Here is a 21,548-nt window from a genome sequence, read left to right as displayed (position 1 = left end):
GGAATGCCAGACAAAAGCATACCCGTGTCACAAACCAATGCTAGCAAAGCCCCAAACTAGGTGTATTTGGAAATCTCTCCGGCAAATGTTATCAGTGTTTATCCTGAGTGGGGGCATCATCGGTAATCTGGTTTTTGTCTTGGTACCTTCTGAGATTTCCAAAGTTTACAGCATCGTATGTCTTCAGTTTGCAATAATTAATGTAGTTTTTCCTTAACTTTTTGCAACTCACCTGGTTCCTGTCCCTGGCGTTTGCATATCGAAACCTCTGGATATAATAAAAGACCAGCCACGCGAGGGAAATGATCATCAGGACGATGAAGGAGATGGAGACGAACACGACCGAAGTGCGGCTCACGTATTTCTGCAAGTTCCGGGTGCCGATGGTGATGTACATGGTCACGGTGATGTTTCTCTCCAGCAGGCTGACTATCTCCTTCCCTTTGGGCTCAGGGATCATTATTGCCACGATGTCTTCGACACCTGGTGTGAGGGGACAAAGAGGGTGAGGGGATGAGAGCAAGAGAAAAATCACAATGAAATGTCTGGACACAATAACGCACCAAATAATGACACTTCTTTCGACGATTCTACACCCGACCAAGTAGCCAGCTTTAATTCTCAGATCTAATAGCCAGAAATGGAGTTGTATTTTCTCTTTCTTCAGCTGCTTTGGGATGCTGCGGTCTTGTATATGAGCAAAGGACTTAAAGTCACGATTTGGGTACCTGTGAGGTGATGATCCTGCTATTTTCTAGCTCTTTAAAGTGTGACTGACCCTGGTCTAGTAAAGATGGACCCTTCCCAATCGGCCTAGTTTACAGTTGTTGCATTTCCCAGATCCCTCCGCAGTGGGGAAAAGACACTTTGTGCCCCATGGCAAAGGATAAAATGCCTAATTTTATGCTGTCTGTCTATGAGCTCCTTTTGGGGGGGCCACACCGGAGGCATGCAGAAGTTCAGGAATCCAGGGATCTAACTTGCACTATAGCAGTGACCACCAGGAAACTCCTGAGAGCACTTTCTTTTCCCCTTACAGATGCTAAGAATATTCAATTACAGATTTCTACTAACCATTCCCAAGGCAGTTTTTTCCTCTAATGAGTATGCAAAGCAACCCCAAGGTCTATTATAACATAGCTGATTTACTACATTAGTTTCAGGTGTACAGCTTAGTGACTTAACATTTTTATAGATTATAGTCCTTGATGAATTATTACAAGATAATGGTTACAATTCCCTGTGCTATACAATATACCCTTGTTGCTTATCTATTTTATACATAGTAGTTTGTATCCCTTAATCCCATGGTCCCTAATTCGTCCCTCCTCCTCTTCCACCTTCCCTTTGGAGACCACAAGTTTGTTTTCTATATCTGTGAATCTGTTTCTGCCAAAGAGGTTTTCTTAACGAGCTCTAATACGACTTGTCAACATAAAATAATGGTTTCAGAATTATCTTCTGCTTGTTTTACCTAATTCAGTGTAAACAGCATGTATATCCTCATGCCAAGCAAAGGGAGGATGGAGCCTGTACGGATTATTTCAGGATGTTTTCTTCTTGTTTGTTTTTAATGGCTGTACCTGCGGCATACAGAAGTTCCCAGGCTAAGGGTCGAATCAGAGCTGTAGCTGCTGGCCTACACCACAGCCACAGCAACACCAGATCTGAGCATCTGTGGCCTATGCCACAGCTTGTGGCAACACTGGATCCTTAATTCACTGAGGGAGGCCAGGGATTGAACCCATATCCTCACGGATAATATAGTGGGTTCTTAATCTGTGAAGCCACAACGGGAACTCCATCCAGGATGGTTTTATCTCTGCTCAAACATTCTCACAACAAAGCCCCTATTACTGGAGGGTTTGAAGCAAAAGCAGCATCTTTCTTGGGTCTGAGTTATCGGGGTCATTGTTCCTGGTCTTTATGACACTGTCAGGCACAACCTCTTGATGAGGAGTTCAGGGGCCTCTAAAAGGGGTCTTTAGCAAGGACACGCTATCAGCTCCAAATGAGCCAAGTGGACATGCCATTGTGCCTGAAGCACAGATTAGAAAATCAATCACCAGGATAGTTGCCAATTCAAATCCATGTGCCAAATGGTCTTCATGGGCCCCACTTCCACATGGAAATATCCTATCACTTGGAGTCACACCAATTAAAGTGCAAATTTGCAATCAGGGTGTTGTAGATTCAGGACAAAATTAAACATTGCTTTAGCTGCTTAAAGCTGGCCTTGTTCACGTGCTGAGGTCAGTCAGAGAGACAGAACTACCTGATTGTATTTGTTCAGGGTGTTGCAAGTCTCTTGGGAGCTACTTAGGCCTTTCGCTTGACCTTGATCTCTATGCAGGTTTTCCATTCTAAATTCTTTGACTGTATTTCATTTAGGCCGAATGAATACTTTAAAAGCTAACTAGGTACAAAAGGGTGTGTGTATGCGACATCAATTTTAAGATTTTTTTTTAAAAAACTTTTATACCCTTTCCACTGACTCAACAGTAAAATCACAAAACTACACAGTGTTTAGATTTGGCTGTTATTTCTGGGAATTACTGAGACTGATGGCTTAGATTTCAACTCTGCAGAATTTACTGACAATTCCGATGCTCCTTCGCTTCTCATGTTTACTTTGGCTAATGGCTGCATGTGGTCTGAGGTTTTTGGAGGAATTAAGGCGGCTGGCAGATTTTGTCTCTACAGAAATACTATCTTCTTTGTATGCAGGACTAATCTGGCCTGGGGAGGCTCATTCCAATGTTGTAGCCACTTTATAGCTATTTCAGTTATGGTAGAATCATAAATTTTCATGTAATTTATTCTTTTGTTCATATATTTTTAAAACATGTCAATTCAAGAAGGTTCCAGAATGAAGGTTTTTTCCTTTCTTTCTTTTTTTTTTTTTTTGGAGGAGGAGCTTTTGGGGTTATTTATGAGACTTTGTATGATCAGACTTGGACAAGTTTCAAATGAGACAGTTTGGGGGTGGGGGATGGAAATGCTATAAAATCATGTTGTGATGATCATTGTACAACTATAAATGTAATAAAATTCATTGAGTAATTAAAACAATTTTTTAAAATTAAATTTTAAAAAAAGACTTGGACAAGTTTTACATTTTTTAGGAGTCAAACTTTATCAATATATTCCTTTACAGATTCTAGTTTCCATGCTCTGCTTAGGAAGGTCTTCTCCACCAAAGGTGACAGAAATACTCATCTAAAATGGCTTTTCAAAACCATAAGTATAGTTTTGCTTTTTGCATTTAAATCTTGAACAACCTGAAGGTGATTCAATGACAACACAAGACATTAATGTGATGGGCAAAGAGGAGACAGACAGGATACAATTTAATTTTCCCCTAAACTTTCAGGCATACTGGGGGTCTCCTTTTGGTTTTTTTTTTGTCTTTTTGCTATTTCTTTGGGCCGCTCCCGCGGCATATGGAGGTTCCCAGGCTAGGGGTCGAATCGGAGCTGTAGCCACTGGCCTACACCAGAGCCACAGCAACGCGGGATCCGAGCAGCGTCTGCAACCTACACCACAGCTCACGGCAACGCCGGATCTTTAACCCACTGAGCAAGGGCAGGGACCGAACCCGCAACCTCATGGTTCCTAGTCGGATTCGTCAACCACTGTGCCACGACGGGAACTCCTGGGTTTTGTTTTATTGTAAGGTTGACCTCTGTTTTGCTGACCCAATATCAGGCCCTTTTAGTTGTGTAGCTCTTAACATATTATTTGGCAGCCTAACTCTTTCTTCACTAATTTCCCCTCTACAATTTCCTAATATCTACTTGTATTAAGAAACCATATAGAGCTAACAGTGAGGAATGGAGCTCCTGAACCAGACAGTTGTTTTCAAATCTTAGCTCAGCATTTTAAAAATAGGCAACTAAATTTTGGATATCCATAAAGTTTTAAATTACCCATCACTCATTTTCAAGGACACGAGAAAACATTTTCTCTTCCTGTAGGGTAAAGTATAATTAGCTATTTTAAAGCATTTATTTTAAACTTCAGTGTTTGGTACACAACCTATATTGTTCACTCCACTGCTGTGCCTTCATGATAGATCACCTCCCTTGAGAAGACAGTGAAAATGGAAATGGGGTGTCTCCATCTGGACCTCAACCTTATTCATTTTCAATATTCATAATGAATTTCTAGACTTCATGATGGTGAACAAAAAAAATAAAAAGAAAAAAAAATAGAGGGGGTTCTGGGGAATTTTTCCATTTACTTTAAGCTTTGTATTTTGCATGGTAAAAAGAGATACTGAGGATATTCATTTATCTCAACAGTCATTAAGAGTTTAGGCATATAGGGTATCCAAAAATGGTACAAAGTGGATTTGGATGAATTACCTGCTGGGTCTGATCAATGCACAAACAAAATCTAGGGCAGAAGCCTGCTATGGGGTCAGATCTGTTCCAATGAGACACATGCCCCAGTGTGGGTTATCAGCCAGTTCCCCGACCTTTGCTTCATCGTGGAATGTGCAGCTAGTGTCAGGGAGAAGCCAGCAGGTTCTCCCCCAAGTAGACTGTAGGGTAGTTGCTTCTGAGGGTGTGCATGAGGGAGAGAAGGGGGAGAAGTGGGGTGGGGGAAGCGAGTGCTGAAAGCCCAGCTGAGTGATCTGCTCAGAGTCAAGTGCTGCTGTAAGTATCTAATTGATGACACACAGGAGGCTCTGAGACTTGGGAAAGAGAAGTCAACAAATAGCATATTTTGTATGGGTAAAATCTACAAAGAGGCCCTGCTTTTGGGGCATTTCTATGTTTGAAGCCTAGGCCCTGTAACAGAGAGAGCCTCTTTTTGCAAAATGATGTCAGCCTACCATCTATTTTCCTCCTGAAGCCACTTTCTACTTCTGAGCGATCGCTGCTATGTAATTACTGTGTATGCTGGAAAAGCTCTTCATTCAGCCTTGGAGAGAACGTGTGACCAGGACACATATGACCTGGCCACGAGAAAAACGGCAAGCTCATCCTGTAGTTTTAGGGCTTCCTTTTCCCAGGAGAGGGTTCAATTGCCATCATCTAATTTGGTACATGCAGATAAGTAAGGAATCAAAATTGAAAGTTCAGAAAGCCAAAGAATGTTGAATAACCAGAAAATCCGTTACTAAAGAATTCAAAATCAGGTTGTTCAAACACGGCAGGGCTAGATATTTTACAAAGCAGCAGCCGCATTTCTCCTTGTGCATCTTATAGAATAATAACATCCTCCTAAGTTTACATGAGAAAAAATCTATTTTGAATCCTCTCTCTCCTGTAATCCTTACTTTAGTTTCGTGGAAGGTCCTTTAGAATCTAATCAATACTAAGAGAAACTTGCAATTTCCATTTGCAGACATTTTCTATGTATACATTTCATATCGCTTTTTTTTTTTTTTTTTTTTTTTTTTTACAGTCAGGGTCTGATTATCATCTCTTCTTAAGCGAGATAATGTATGTGAGATGATTTACAAAATCTTCAAAGTACCATGGAAATGTAAAGTATTACCACTTTCTGCATTAATTTAAAAATTATTTCTTAACAAGCACAGATGCAAAAATAAAACACAAATAGATTCCAACAATACAGTAAAAAATCTTCAGGACCCAGGGGTTTTATCCTAGGAAGGGGAAGGTGATTTAACCTTAGAAAATGTGTTCATGCTTTTCAGTACATGAATGAATGAGAGGAATAAAGCGTCTTATTATCTTGCGTAGTTAGCTGTCTTCCAGCACCTGCTCTCTGCATGTCTATGGTACTAGTATCTGAATTGGGCATAGGCTGCTGAGTGAAAACCCTTAATGGTCACTGGCCTCCCTTGCAGCTAGATGTGCCTGTGTGATGAATATCTGGCCTTGGAGATGTGAGTGGAGATGATGTTTGCTACTCCAGGGGCTTATCCACAAAAGGGCTGAGGATGTGCACCCCAAACCCTATCTCCTATTTTTTCTGTCTTCACATGGAGATGAAGAGCAGTCAGCTCCTTAGAGAAGGAGGCCATGTGTTGAGAATGCCTCATTCTTATTAAGAGAAATACATGGAAATATACTTAACATATGGACAGTTACTTAATATCATATAAAGTATCTTTTAGAAATAGTACAGTAAATGGAAGAAACATGAGACATTTCCAATTCAAATCATGCACAGGACAGTGATGAGCCAATATTTAAAGTAGAAGCAATATCTGGCACAAAGAAGACATAGGAATTTAAATGGTAAGTCTTGGAAAGGATGGGTGCGAACTGTCATTATTTGAGGGATCATATGACCACCTAAAAAAGCCAAGATAATTTGGTTATTAAAATTAGAAGAGTGCTCAGGAAAATATATGAATCAAGATCAACTTACAAAATTAGGAGGTTCCTATACACCAATAATGGCTGAAGAGAGTATGTAATGGAAAAAATGATCTATACATATAGCAGCAGAAGCCATGAAATATCTAAGGAGAAACCTATTTAATATACACTAGCCCTATATGAAAAAAACTATGCAATAAAATTTCTCTGTAAGACACTGAAAATTTTTGAAGTAGATTTCATTTTAACCAAAGGGTTATTCAGTACTGAGTATTTAGTTTCTAAACAGATATGCTTTTTAAAGTCATCCATTTGTAATCATTATTATTTTGTTATTGATGCATTATAGGAACATGGGTTCTTGATATTAATCCTTAATCATCTAATTTTTCTGGTGGGGGTAAATGTTCCATTTGTATTCAAAAGCATTCTTTGCTGGAGTTCCTGCTGCGGCACAGTGAGTTAAGAATCCCACTGCAGCAGTTCAGGTCACTGGGGAGATGCTGGTTCAATCCCCAGCCTGGCCCAGTGGGTTAAAGGATCCAGCACTGCTGGTGGTGTAGGTCACAGCTGTGGCTCGGATTCAGTCACTGGCCTGGGAACTTCCATGTGCTATGAGTGCAGCCATTAAAAAAAAACAAACAAAAGAACACATTATTTGTTATGTACCCATATCTCATTTATTAAGGTTTTAATTTTTTTAGAATTTCCCTATCTCTGCTTATCTGTGTCCTCCTGATCGCGTGCCTGAATGAAAGGGGTGTGTCAAAATCTCTCACAACTGTTACTCTATTTGCTCTCTGGAGTTCTGTCAGTTGCTGCTACATTTTGAGTTTGTATAGTTAACTGCATGTGTGTTCATGACAATTATATCTGCTTACACTCCTACTGGTTTGAAGAGATCTCATGCTATCATGCTTCTTACTCTTTAGAAGTGATCTGCTCTTCCTCTGTGTAACCTTCTGGAATTACAGTTGAAAACAGTCTTCAATATTTTTAAACGTCCTTAGAATATATGAGTATTCATCAGTTAGTCTGGTAGTATATGAACACTTTCAATCTGAGCCTTTTCATTCTTTCTTTAATTCTAAACCATTTACCTTCATTTTTTATTGAAATAGTTCCTCCTACATATTTTTCTCTCCTATGATTCCTATTATCCTGTTGGTGGCGCTTATTCTTCTATTACCACATATTTTTTTTAATACTTTCTTCTCATTTAAAAAAATTTCTATTTTGAAATAATTATAAACTAATAAGCGGCAAAGTAGTATGCAGAGGTCCCACGCACCCATCTCCCTCCAGTGGTGGCCTCTTACATACTAAAGTGCATTACCAAATTAAGCGACTGGCACACCATACACCTAACTAGATTGTAGAACTTGCTCGGACTTCACTAGTTTGGGCATGTACAGGTTTTTAAAATGTCGTTGTGTAAAATTCTATGACATTTTATCACACAGAGAGTCACATAACTACTACCACCACTAAAATACTGCAATATTCCATCACCACAAAGGAATTCCTTCCCTGACTCTTGCCCTCCCTCTCTAAGCTCTGATGTACACTTATCTCCATCTCTATAATTTTGCCATTTTTGAATGTTATACAGATGGAATCATACAGTGGGTTACCCTTTGAGATTGGCTTTTTTTTCACTCAGTATAATGCCCTTTACATCTAACTAGCCTGTGAGGTTGCATGTAGCAATAATTCATTCCCTCGCATTCTTGTGTAATATTCTATGGTATGAAATATGGTACCAAAGTTTAACTCTTCACCCACTGATGGGCATACATAATATTTCCAGTTTGGGGCTATTAAGAACAGCCCCAGTTTGGGGGCTGCTATGAACATTACTGTGTAAGTTTTTGTATGAATACAAGTTTTCTCTTCCTTGGGGTGAATTCCAAGAAGTGCAATTGGAAGGTTGTATGAGAGCTGCATGTTTGTTTTTGAAAGAAATTACCAAACTGTTTTCCAGAGTGGCTGTGTCATTTTACATTCCTATCAGCAATGTATGAGTGATCCAGCTTCTCAGCTTCTTCGCCAGCATTTGGAACAACCACTGTTTGTTACTTTAGCCATCATAGTAGATATATAGTGCTATTTCATTGTGTCTTTTATAATTTCTCTTTGTCCATTCTGGCTGACTTGTGGCAGAGTTTCTCTAACTGGATCTTCCAGCTCATGAATTTGTCTTTAGTTGTATCCATTTTTATTTTATTCCAAGTATTATGATCTTTAATACTTAAACTATTGTAGTTTTCATACTAAATGTTTCCCCTTGGTTCCTTCACCTCTTTTTTTTTTTTTTAACAACTTCTAGCTCCCACTGCATAGAATCTCCCCTCATATCTGTGGTCCATCTTCTCAATTATTCTCTTTCAGCTGGTATCTATTCATTTTGCACTTTATTTGTAATGGTGATTCTCCTCCGTTGTCTCATTACTGCTGCCCATGAGTGTGTGTTTTCCTGGTGGAATTGGCTGCTTTGCCTGGTTACGTGTTCTGGGGCATACCCAAGGCAGGGGCCCTAGTTATTTTCTTCCAGATGATTAAAGAGCAATATGAATAAGCTCAGATGGCCCCAAGCACCACAGAAGAGCCAATAGGACTCCACCTATTCAGGCAGGCTCTACAATATCACAGGTGCCTGACCTCCTCTCAGATGGCCCCATCCCCCACCAGAGGCCCTGTTCGGGCCTCCTAAGTCCTGAGTTATCCCCCAAATCGTTATAGCTGTCCATCATTAAGTCCAGCCCAATTTCCTACCCACGTCCTGCTCTTCAAACCCTTCCTCTCTGACTCTTTGAAATTTAAGTCTCAGGTTATCATATCCCCCTGTGTTTTCCATTTCTCCTTGGAATGATGTCCTCACTCCTTGATCCTTCACCTTCTTGCTCTGATTAAGCTGGCTGCCCTACGAGGATGTTACTTTCTCTACACGATGATGAAGGGGCAAGTATTAAAAAAAAAAAGCATTCATTTTTATTAAACACATATCTCAGGGGCAGAAGATAGTCTGGTGTCCAAGCTCCATCTTGCTACGTCCCAACATTTATGTCTAGCCCCAACCCATCCTCCTTCAAAAACCACTTATCTTTTGAGATTCTCTACCTGGATTTCTAATCCTCTCTCCCCTCTCCTTGCCTCACCTCCCATCTCCTTGCCTCACCTGTCAACCCTGCCTCACCTGTCAACCTTCTGGTCATCTCTTTTCTCACCCCTTGAGCTCTCCAAGCTCCTAACAGTCACCCTCCTTAGTCTTCACAAGGACAACCCACCCAACACTCTGGCCAGCCTCTTGGTTGTCTGCTCCCCTCTTTTCCAAGGACCCCCTTTTCTTCCAGTGCTTCTCAGACATACATCTCCACTGTCTTACCCTGGCCCTTGTCATACCTAGAAACGGTACTGTCTCTGAAATCCCGATTTCAAAGACGTCATTTTCCTGATGCTACTTTCTCTTCTTCGAGCTCTTCTTTGCTCAGGAACCTCCCCAACCATATGCTCCGCCCATCCACAGAACCTACTTTCTGACTATCCAGCAACCCTGCCCCCAATAGTTTCACTTCAGATGTCACCCAGCCTAGAATGCATGGCCCAGAGTTATAAGAACGCCTCTGAAAATACTCTTTGCTCCCTTACTCTTCTGTTCCTCCATAAAATGTGCCCTGCAAAATTCCTTCTTTTTTACCTATGTCTCCACTAAGAGAAAAATCTCACAAGTCATCTGTTTTCACTTTAAATTTAGGATCCCTTTCCTCGAATGAATGCCTCCCCTTCCTCGTTCCCTTCCCTAACCCTTGATGTCCACTTAGCTGTTCTCCACCTCTGTAATTTTGTCATTTCCACAACGGCATATAAATGGAATCATACAGTGTGTATGTAACCCTTTGAGATTGGTGTCTTGGCTTTTTTTTTTTCACTCACATAATGTAGAACACCCATCCCACTCTATTCCCAACCCGCTTTCTCTTTGTCCAAATGATGACCTCATTATCTTTATATTTCTCCTCAAACCTCCTCTGCATCCTTTCCCACCCACATTCTCTATTAGAGATCTTACTGCAGGAGTCACGGAGAAAAAATACCCATCAGAGGAAAATATCCTGTCCTACTCTTATTTTTTATTTGTTTATTTATTTTTGGTCCTTTTGCCTTTTCTAGGGCCGCTCCCATGGCATATGGAGATTCCCGGGCTAGGGGTCTAATCAGAGCTGTAGCTGCTGGCCTTCGCCAGAGCCACAGCAAAGAGGGATCCGAGCTGTGTCTGCAACCCACACCAGAGCTGACAGCAGCACCGGATCCTTAACCCACTGAGCAAGGCCGGGGATCAAACCCACAACCTCATGGTTCCTAGTTGGATTCGTTAACAACTGCACCACAACAGGAACTCCTCCTGTCCTACTGTTAAATAAGGCATTTCATGGCGAAGAACTTAGCACAGGGTCCGCCATAGAAAAACCACAATACAGATATTAAGTTTCATTATTGTTTGACCACTGCTAAATATATCTTGAAATCCACTCACGTATCTTTCCTGAAACCCATGTGGGATTCAGGAAGTGTTAGTGGTAGGAAAGATGTTGTTTGGGACACAGTCCTGGTCAGAACAACAAAAATAATTTTCAAGGGATAAAAACAAATTCAGAGTAGGACAATTTTAGGAGTATAGAAATTTCTCATTTGAGGACCAATCTGATAGCCTACAGTGCAAACCAATGGACATGATTTCTCCAGAGACCTCTAAGTGTGAAATATTAAAGGTTCATCTGCACTGTTTGGTAAAAACTGGTCATCTGTGCTCCCCCAATGTGGGGCTGACAACTTGAAATATGGCACATGCTGAGTATTACTAAAGTATGCTTTATTTATTTATTTAAATAAAGGCAAAATCATATATTTTTTCTTTTTTGGCTGCCCCATGGCATATGGAGTTCCTGGGCCAGGGATCAGATCCAGGTAGCAGCTGCGACCTATGCTGCAGCAGCGGCAATGCCAGATTCTGTGCCAGGCCAGGGACTGAACTTGCAACCTGGTGCTACACTGATCGCATTGCACCAGAGCAGAAACTCCAGGCAAAATCATAATTTATTAATATATGTCAGCCAGATGGACCAGGTACTTTTTAAAAAAAAAAATTGAATGAAAGCTTCTTTAAATTCTACAGTGCTTTTACAATTTTCAAAAGTTTCACATACATGATTTCATATAACCCCAAAATAACCCTTTATCTCCCGAGTCCTATATTGCCCCCTTCCCCCTTGTTCTCCCCATGGATAACCACTGGTCTATCAGTCTGCTTTATTTTTGTTTCATTTTAAAGTTAGTTTAATCATGCACCAGATCCCTTAAGTGGAGATTTGCTGTTACACCTGAGAGGCAAACGGTCAATAACAAGTAACTTTTATGAAGTCAAAAAATCTTTAAAGGGCATTCCCACTGTGGCTCAGTGGTAGTGAACCCGACTAGTATCCATAAGGATGAAGGTTTGATCCCTGGCCCCGCTCGGTGGTTAAAGATCCAGCATTGCTGTGAGCTGTGGTGTAGGTTGCAGATGAGGCTCAGATCTGGTGTTGCTGTAGCTGTGGTATAGACCAGCAGCTACAGCTCTGATTCCACCCCTAGACTGGGAACTTCCATATGCCTTGGGTGCAGGGCTCCCAGGTCTGGGACTGAACCCACGCCACTGCAGTGACCCAAGCTGCTGCAGTGACCCAAGCTGCTGCACTGACGATGCTCCTTAATCCGTTGTGTCATGAGGGAACTCCATGTTGCTCTCTTAGGATAGTAAAAAATAAAAATTACATAAATTTTAGTTTGAAACAGTCACATAATCAATGCAAACATGGATTTGTGGGTTTTTTTGCTTTGAACTACTGGGGAAAAATCACATCAATTACTCCCCACTATACTATTTTTAACAATGCCCAGCAAGAACTTATAATTAAAAAATCATAATATCTTGGATCTAAGGAACTTCTAAGAATTTATTTTCTGTACCATGGCATGGAACAGGAAAATATATGAATCCCATTTTTTTTCATATATTTTTATTTGTCTGGTAGAAACGACCTGGGATTTTCAATTCATTGCATAACTATTAAATGCCTTATTACTTGAAAAGACTCATCCCTAGTTTCTTTTTAGTATTCTCCAAAGTTGTCTTCATGAGGCTTTGAAAACTAGAAGTGAGAGTTCTCCTATTAAAAGTTCAGATTGGAAAATCCCTTTGTTAAGAGCAATTCAAGTTTACTTAACTTTAGTTTCTAGGAGCCAGGAGTTTCCACATTGCTTTTCTGATGCTAAGATGACATGGACAATGAATTCAAAATGATATTTAGGTCAGTTAAAAGACCTATTTCTTAACATATTGAGAAAAGAAAAATATTGACTCTCAAATATAATGTATGTTCCCATGAGTAAAACACTTTGTATCACTGCAAATCTTATAAGTTATTTTTCGTTATTTTTTTATTTTAATGATTTGTATTTTTTTTCCATTATAGCTGGTTTACAGAGTTCTGTCAATTTTCTACTGTACTGTAAGATGACCCAGTCACACATACATTCCTTCTTCTCAGTTACCATGCTCCATCGTAAGTGACCAGATATAGTTCCCAGTGCTATACAGGCAAAGCTTGTAATTTAAACTGGTGGTTCTCAGATGGACCAACTCTTTCTGATCTTCCCTCTCAGATCTCCTTCCATATTTCTACATATGTTTACACTGAATTTCTTGAATTATCACTTTTGGACATTGTCTACTGACATCCTGCCATGGCAGATGACTTAACTCACACACGCCCGACCACCCTGTATCCCCACCTAAGCCCTCAATGGATGAATCAACAGTATTCAATGCAAATACTGTTGATGGGGGAGCCAGGTAGTATATGACAGCTATAATCTTTTCTTCATTTTTCCTGAGGTTAACGGTTGCATCATTCTTCCATTTGCCTGGTTTCCCATAGGTCCACTGTTACCCCAACCCCAATGCTACTATCTCTGTCACATGCTTAGCAATAACATTTTCTATAATCCTCAAACACATTGGTTCCACTTGTCTTTTAGACTGGAACACTTCCCTCCGTGAACCTGCTCCAACATGGCCCGAAGGCTTGGAAGCTCGATAGGCAGCAATTATCTGGGGCTTATCTTACATGGGAATCTAATAATGGGAAACTTTTACTTGATTTTTTACATTATAGTCCGCTGTCCCTTATTTGTCTTAGGCAGACGTATATTAAATAAGAGCAAAACAGTAGTACCACCACCACAAACAACCCAACACGCCACACACTGAAATCACCAATTGGTTGTTTTTATGAAGTTGTACAGTGGAAAAGACAGCCTTTATTTTCAGCATTCTGGTTGTCCCTCCAACAAATGCTACTACAAGCCATAGAGGTTTAGCCTCATTGCTGCTCGGCTCTGGTTATTTCCAAAGTGGTCCAAAGGTCTGGAGTGTAGGGATGCACTGCTTGTGTCAGTGATGTTTCCAGGGTTACTCTGGGTGTATTTAACTCCTAACTTTCTAGCTGGTCATTGATGCAAATGGGATCGAGTGGCTTTTACACCAAGGTAGGGTAGATTCATTCAATTTCAAGACAGGACTTTATCATAGTGGTGGTAGAGGAGTCCTGCTTGTCCAATTTCATCCAAGGAAAGCACCAATTTTAAACGGGTCACGGAGGAGATTCCCGATGTGGACAGAGCTTTGGGAAACTGTAGAACTACAGAACTCTACCTCAGGGAGCCACCCAGAGACGCCCTGCCAAGTCCAATCTCTGTATTTTTCAAAAGAGAAAACTGAGGCCTAGAAGCTTCCACCCAAGACAAAAAGGGAGCTTCTAAGTGGTCTTTAAAACCATTCAGAAAGATGAAAAGTAACTGATTGCTAACAGGTAAATTATGATCTTACAAATGGATGTTGTCATTTTACATAAGCTCAGCTTCCTGGAAGAAGCAAAATCATTTAAATCTTCATATCAATACTTCTAGCTCTTGGGTATTTATCCTGTAATAGTAACAACTGAGTGTGTAAGTTGAAGCACCAAATCATAATCTTTCTATCTGGTGTTTTCTAAACCACATGAAACACAAATCTCGAGGACTTATATCATCTGGCTTTGGAGATGACAATAGTTGAAGCAAATTTCAGGTGAATGCTGACCTCAAGGTGATTCTAGAAAGACCCAGCCAGTCAAAGGGTTTCAAACAGAGAAAGTAAGGGCATTTCACTTCTTGTTCAGAGGGAGCCTTGACAAAATCCTTAGGCATGGGCCTGAATTTGCTGACTTACTTGTGGCCAGTAACCGAAAAAAAAAAAAAAAAAAAAATCAAGAATAAATGAATGAATTGAAAAAGAATTGTTTTTCCTTTCTTTCAGCACTCTCTTTTAAACATCTATTTGAATTTTCCAAATTATAGCTAAGTGGTTCTAAACAAACCCCCTAACGCATGGCAATTCTGGCATTTATATTCATTGGCTTACATGTGCCCAGACTGCATTCTAAACATCAAGGAGCCAAAGGCCTCTTCTGACACCCACCACAGCCTTTCCATATGCTGCCTTTGCAGCTGAGGCAGAGTGTTCATTAACTGGAGCTAATCAGTTTCTCTTGGCTTATTCTAGAAATGTCTACTTGTTTTCTCATTTGTAAACAGCTCTGAACTGAAACAAAATGATAGCTTTCTTCACAACATTAGCAACTTCCATTTGGAAAATCACTTGCAAACACTGGTTTTGGGAGCCTCAGAACCATTCTCACAGAATACAATTGCAAAACTTTATTTCTTCACTAGAAACATGCCAGGCTAAAGGTCCAGACTTCAACTTTAAATAAGATTCTAACTAAGGCAAAAGATAGTTACATATTTGAGTTGCTGGGCAACCGATAATGTTGGAAGCATCTTTTCAAATCTGAAGCAAGTAAGTCTATTCTAAGCGAAATTTAAGAATAATATTTACATGGAAATAACATCAACTACAGAAAAGCATGTTTGATTTTTTTTCTCCCCAGCCTGGCATTAGAATAATTGTACCAAATGTGTAAAGATTATAATCACATTAGTACCCTCATCTTGATAGTCCAAATCTTAATGGGGTCAATTCGAGAAATAAAATTCTTAAAATCATGCAAAATGTCTTCTATGGAGAGAGGGAAGGGGAAGGGGGCAAGATAAGGGTATGGGATTAAGAGACACAAATTACTATTTATAAAATAAATAAACAACAAGGATATATTGTATTGCACAGGGAAATATAACCATTATTTTGTAATGACTTTAAATGGAGTGTAATCTATAAAAATTTGGAATTACTGTGCTGTATACCTAAAATTAATATAATATTGTAAATCAACTATACTTCCATTAAAAAAAGTCATGACAAAGATGTTCAATGGAGAAAAATGCATAAAGGTTAAAAACTGAAACAGCTGAAATGCTTCACAACAAAAGAATGGATAAATCATTTGTGGAATATCCATAGCAGGGAATCCTAACAATAAAAATTTATGAACCATACATTTTTTTTCAATAACAGATGAATTTCACAGATAAAATACGATATTGCTTTTGGGCGCGAGGCTGGTGGTGTTTCTTTTTCCAGCTTTATGGGGGGATGATTAAGAAATAAAATTGTATATATTAAAGAAACATACAAAAAATAAAAAAAGGTCTTCTGAAATATATGCAATATAGCAAACCCGGCTTGTTCCCAGGAGGAAGGGATTTTATTGATAATAGGAAAAATCCTTCAAGTTCTTAGATTTCTTGTCACAAAAGAACATGCATGAAATAAATAAGCAACCAGGATGTATCATACAGCACAAGGAAGTAGGCCTCAAACTGGCAGCTGCATCAGGAGAAGGGCTCGTGGTCTGTTCCAGAGCAGCTGAGGGAAGACCCACAGGGCATTGATCCACCTGTAACTGGTGAGGGAAGCTTTCCGGAGCTGGACAAGGCTCTCTTGAGGCTGGGCCTCCTGTTTCAAAAGGTGGTGTACTGGGCATATTAACAAGCAATCAGGCAGGGGGGCAACTCTGGAAGTCGGTGCCAGTCCTACGTGGAGAAGGTCTGCTTCTCGGGGAAAAGAACTGGGATTCGGTGAGCAGTGTCTTCCCACACGGGAGTAGAGGGATGACCCTTGGGGCAGAGCAGTGGGCGACCAGAGCAGCGGCATCAACAGTCCTCCCCAGGATCCATGAGAAGCAGAGAGGATGGGGAGGTGATGCCCTTGGAGGCAGTGCATCGTTCCTACGGGTATCAAAGTCCACCTTGGTGGGTGTCTTCGTTTCCTATTGCTGCAGTGACAAATCACCACCAACTGACTTAAAACAATACGAATTTATTACCTTGCAGTTTTAGAGATCAGAAGTTTGAAATGGGTGTCACGAGACTAAGGTCAAGGTGTCAGCAGGGCTGTGCGCCTTCTGCAGGCTCTGGGAGAGAACTTGCTTCCTTGGCTTTTCCAGCATCTAGAGGCAGCTTGCATTCCTTGGCTGTGGCCACATCACTGCAACATTTGTTTTCCCTGTCACATTTCTTCCTCTGACTCTCATGCCTCCCTTTTACAAGATCCTTATAACTACACTAGATAATCCAGAATAATGTCCTTATCTCAAGATCCTTCACTTAATCTGCATAGTTCCCTCTGCCATACACGACAACATTTCGCAGGTTCTGGAGATCAGGATTTGGGACAATATTTGGGATTATCCTGCCTACCACAGCGAAGGTGGCAGTAGGACCTATTTTTGGAGTAGGTCTCTCAGGGGTGTGCACTGGAAGCCAGATCTGCCCTGATCATAGTGAAAGCCCCTGCTATTCCTAGATGGTATGTGGCCTGGAGAAATAAGACTGCTGATGATCTCTCCAAGGTCTTCCTCCTGCTTCAACAGACTGAGTTCAGCCAGGTGCCGATTTCATTAAATCTTAAAGCCATTATTTCTCAGAGGTGGGAGGGATGGTTACTCCCTCCCTCTTTTCCCTCCTCTCCATCCCTATTAGCTCTTACCTGGTCCCAGGCCTCCCCACCCAACCCCAAACCCAGTGCCCTGGCAGGTATTCGGCTATGAGCAAGAACTGGGGGAGAGAATTCTAAGTAAGGCGGTGACACTCATTCATCATCAAACACTGGTCAGGAAGGATGACAGGCCTGATGCACTGTGGCATTAAAAAAAGCTTCATGTGTGGGTGTTGTTGGCATAACAGTGGTAATTTGCCTCCTAGGGTCTAAAAATAGTGGCCACCAGCATCAGAGAGTGTAAGAGCTTTCTAAATAATTACCCACTCCATCTCAGCTCCCTCTAGACCTTCGCTGCCACAGGGAGCCATGCATACCTTCAGTTCCTCCAAGAGAACAGCCCATGAAATGGATGAAAACAAGAGCCATCAGATTAACCATGTTTGGAGTGGAAATCCAAGGTCATGCCTGCTCCAAAACAGCCCAGCCAAATCCGGAAAGATTTTAAAGAGGGCAAAGTGTTGAAAGCCGCAGCCAGATTAACATCTCCCCTGTCCACCCCTCCACTGGGAGTTTCCCAGGTGTCTTGAAGACAAAGGCCCAAAGGATCCCAAGGGAAAAGCTACACCGGAACCCAGTGGATCAGACTGAGGGCACATGCTGGAGGCGAGAATAAGACTCATAGGGAGGTTTATTTACAATAATTCCCAGTATTGGCTGCGGAGCCAATGTGCATATGCTCCCACACAATCCACTGCCTATGCAACCAGCCCTGCAAACCCAGCCAGAGGCTAACAGTGAACCGTGAGTGACCTCACTGTGGTGCTGGCTGCACAACAGAAGCCTCATTTAAAAGGCATCAAGAACCAAAGGAAGGCCTGAGAGGGAGGAAATCCAGGGGATGCAAAGATGAAGGAAGGTTTCACGTATTCCCTGATGACCAGCAGCCCTGAAGGGTGAAAACGATCCCCCTGCTAGGCTCCTGGAGTGGAGGGCACGGCATATTTTCGCCTGGGTCATCCAAGTGGAGTTCATGTTCAATCAATCTGCAGCTCTGGAGGGCTCAGCACTACTAAACATTAAAAGACAGCATGAGACACTGGAAAGGAAACGGGATTTGGAGGTGTTAACAATGGTTTAAAGTCCTGCTTTTACTATTTTGCAGCTGTGTCATTTGGGCGCTTAATCTCTCAGTGTCTCAATTTCTCTAGCTCAATGATGAAATAATGATAATAATTAGCATATTAGTTAGACATTATAATTACACATTGTTAATAATTTATGTAAATGTGACAATGTTTTATCATTATTACTGCTCAGGCTACTTTAAAACACTGATGAAAATAAAATATGAATGCCAAAGGTTTCTTTTTATCCTATTAAGTGTTACAAAAATTATATGCTACTATTATAGGAGCAAGTGAAATGGTGGTTTCTCATTAGGGAATCTAGTTGGGGAAATAACATACAAGTGAGAAATAGTTAAAGTGCAAAAACTATGTTTAGCAAACTGTTAGAGAGTCCGGCCTCTAGGCAGTTAGATTTTCTAATTCCATGTACTGAAGGTTCATCATGTGGAAGGAGCCAAGAATAAAAGTGAGAAAAGTGGTTATCAGGGAAAACTTCGTGGAAGAGAAGAGTTTGCAGCTGGGGATAATGAGGCAGAAAGGACCTGGGAGAACATTCCAGAACCTGAAATTTGTGAGCCAATACCCAGAGATAGTGCAAAGCTAATCTGCATAGTTTCCCTGCTTCCAGGAAACTGTGTCCCATTTCAGACCCACTTAAAACCCTCTTCTAGAAACCTTGATGTGCAGCCATATGGTCACCCCCACCAACCACAGAATGTACAGACCTTTCATCACAGCAATTCCACTTTTAGGAACTTACCCTGCAGATGTACGTGTCTGTACACATGCGAATAATAACTCTAAAGAGATTCACTGTTGCCCCGTTGGTGTAATGGATAGAAATAAATTTAAAATCTAGAAATATCATCTAAGAGGTCATCAAATGGAGGCAATTAGTGAAAAAACTGTGGTATATCAACAATGAAATATTTCCCAGATTTTATAAAATGCCAAGTATATAAAAGTATTAGCTCCACGTGCATGCATGTTGAATAATTGTCATGAGTCACTGTTAAGTGAAAAAAGGAAAGTCTAACCCTGTGAGTACAACATGTTACCATTAGTGTAAAATGAAAGACTGGGAGTTCCCAGCATGGCTCAGTGGTTAACGAATCTGATGGGCATCCATGAGGACGCAGGTTCGATCCCTGGCCTTGCTCAGTGGGTTAAGGATCCGGTGTTGCCGTGAGCTGTGGTGTAGGTGGCAGACGCTGTGGCTGTGGTGTAGGTCAGCTGCTACAGCTTCAATTCAACCCCTAGCTTGGGAATCTCCATATGCCATGGGGGCGGCTCTAAAAAAGCAAAAAAAAAAAGAAAAAAGAAAGACCACTGTACAGATTGCTTGTCCATTACAGACTCCCTGTGTAAAAGTAAAGAAGTTACTGGTAAAAGATTAGGGCAGAGGATTGAAAAAGACACACTTTTCACTACATACCCTTTGGCATTCCATACCATACTACATATGACCTGTTCAAAAATTCTTTTAAAGTATCGTCCAGTGGCCCAGTGCTGTCAGAGACACCAGACACATTTGTCCTCTCACTTCAATTTAGGAAGCCCAGATAAATAACAGTCCCTAAAGAGCTGATAATTGAACTTACTTCCAGGTAGATAACAATGGAAAATAAACTTATTTAATATAGAGTTTGAGTTCAGTTCCCTGAGGACTCCACTGAATGGCTGGGTGCTATTCTGGACTGCACTGGGTCCCCCAAATCATATGTTAATCACCCCAATGTGACTGTATTTGGAGACAGACCTTTTAAGGAAGAAACGGAGGTCACAAGGGCGGGGCCCTGACCCTCTGGGACTGTTACCATCCTTACAGGAAGAGCAAGAGACCTCAGAGCTTTCTCTCTCTCTCCACCATGTGTGGACATCACAAGAAGGCAGGTGTCTGGGAGCTAGGGAGAGAATTCTCACCAGAATCCAGCCGTACTGGCACCTTGATCTTGACTCCCAGCCTCCTGAACTGTAAGAAAAGGAAATTCTGTTGTTTAAGCGACTTAGTCTGTGATATTTGGATATGGTGGCCCCAGCTGACTATGACAGGTACCATGATGGACTCCTGGCTGGACTGGGAGTGCGGGTGAAGCCCAGGCCTTTAAGCCTGTGCTCACACCCTCTAGTCAGAGGCAAGCTGAGCTCACGTGGTAGCTGCAATGCCCAGCCTGCAGGGGAGCACCGCCGAAACATGATGACATGGTGCTAGATCAACTGAAAGATTGTGGGCAGTAGCCCAGGGGTCCCAGGTGGCCCCCTGACTGTGACCTTAACCTACCAGCCTCTGCAGGATTTGTCTCAAGAACCTCTAGTTCCTTCCAGCCTGAGGGTGCCAGAATCCATGACACGCAGACAGCAAAATATGCCGCTGCCAAGAGTTAAGTTCGCTTCCTAAAATAGTGCAGTTTCATATTTGTGAAAGATAAATAGCAGCCTGTAACCTAGGAGTTCCCAATCAGTGAGGGCAGATCTGCTTTAGATGGCAAGGCCTCCCAGGGCTGGCTGCAGCTGCTGTGGCTGCAGACACAGAATCTCCCCCGTCTGAGTTCTGCTGGCATTGTCAGAGTAGGGAAGGCAGGGCGTGTTCTACTCTGAGAATTCTCACTGCTCTCGAATCGAATCCACCTTTCAGAAAGCCTGACACTTCATAAAAGGACAGTGAAGAGAGAACTCCGTCTCACAGACAAAACTCTGACAATTCCTGTAGTTATCACAGAGAGAGAGGTGGTAGTGATTAAAACTCACAGGGCTCAGGTATCATTTATACCAAAGAAGGAAACGACTCTGTTGATGGGCTAATCCAACACTTGAAAGACCTAGAAATATGCTTGTGGTTGAACCATACATCCCAATGAAAGAGTAACACTGCAGAGTCTGACTGAAGTGCTGATACCTCCCCCCCCCCAGTTGAAGGTTTTAATTTTTATTATCAAGAGTATAGATGATGTAGCAGCACCTAGGAATGGATAACTTTGTGATCCAGCCATGGAAGAACTTCTCTAACGACAATGAGGCTAGGGGAACGGTGATGTTGTCACACTCAGGTATCTGGTTTTAAGGGAAGATAGAACCTTGGATTGAGGACGACAATTTTAGATTATTGACTGTGGACAATTTCAGATTAAAAAACTCATCCTG

At 41.4% G+C, this 21,548-nt stretch overlaps 1 protein-coding gene across 1 annotated transcript in view; it reads right to left on the bottom strand.

Moving 5' to 3' along the window:
• RNF150 (ring finger protein 150) overlaps window positions 1-21,548 on the bottom strand; it is a 242,481-nt gene that overhangs the window by 96,825 nt on the left and 124,108 nt on the right. The window contains 1 exon segment of the mRNA XM_021101554.1: window positions 233-483. Coding sequence (XP_020957213.1) covers window positions 233-483 — 251 coding nt within the window.

This window comes from Sus scrofa, chromosome 8 (assembly GCF_000003025.6).
Source record: "Sus scrofa isolate TJ Tabasco breed Duroc chromosome 8, Sscrofa11.1, whole genome shotgun sequence".
Taxonomy (NCBI): domain Eukaryota; kingdom Metazoa; phylum Chordata; class Mammalia; order Artiodactyla; family Suidae; genus Sus; species Sus scrofa.
Note: the sequence above shows the minus strand (reverse complement) of the source record. Positions and strands in the feature narration are given on the sequence as shown.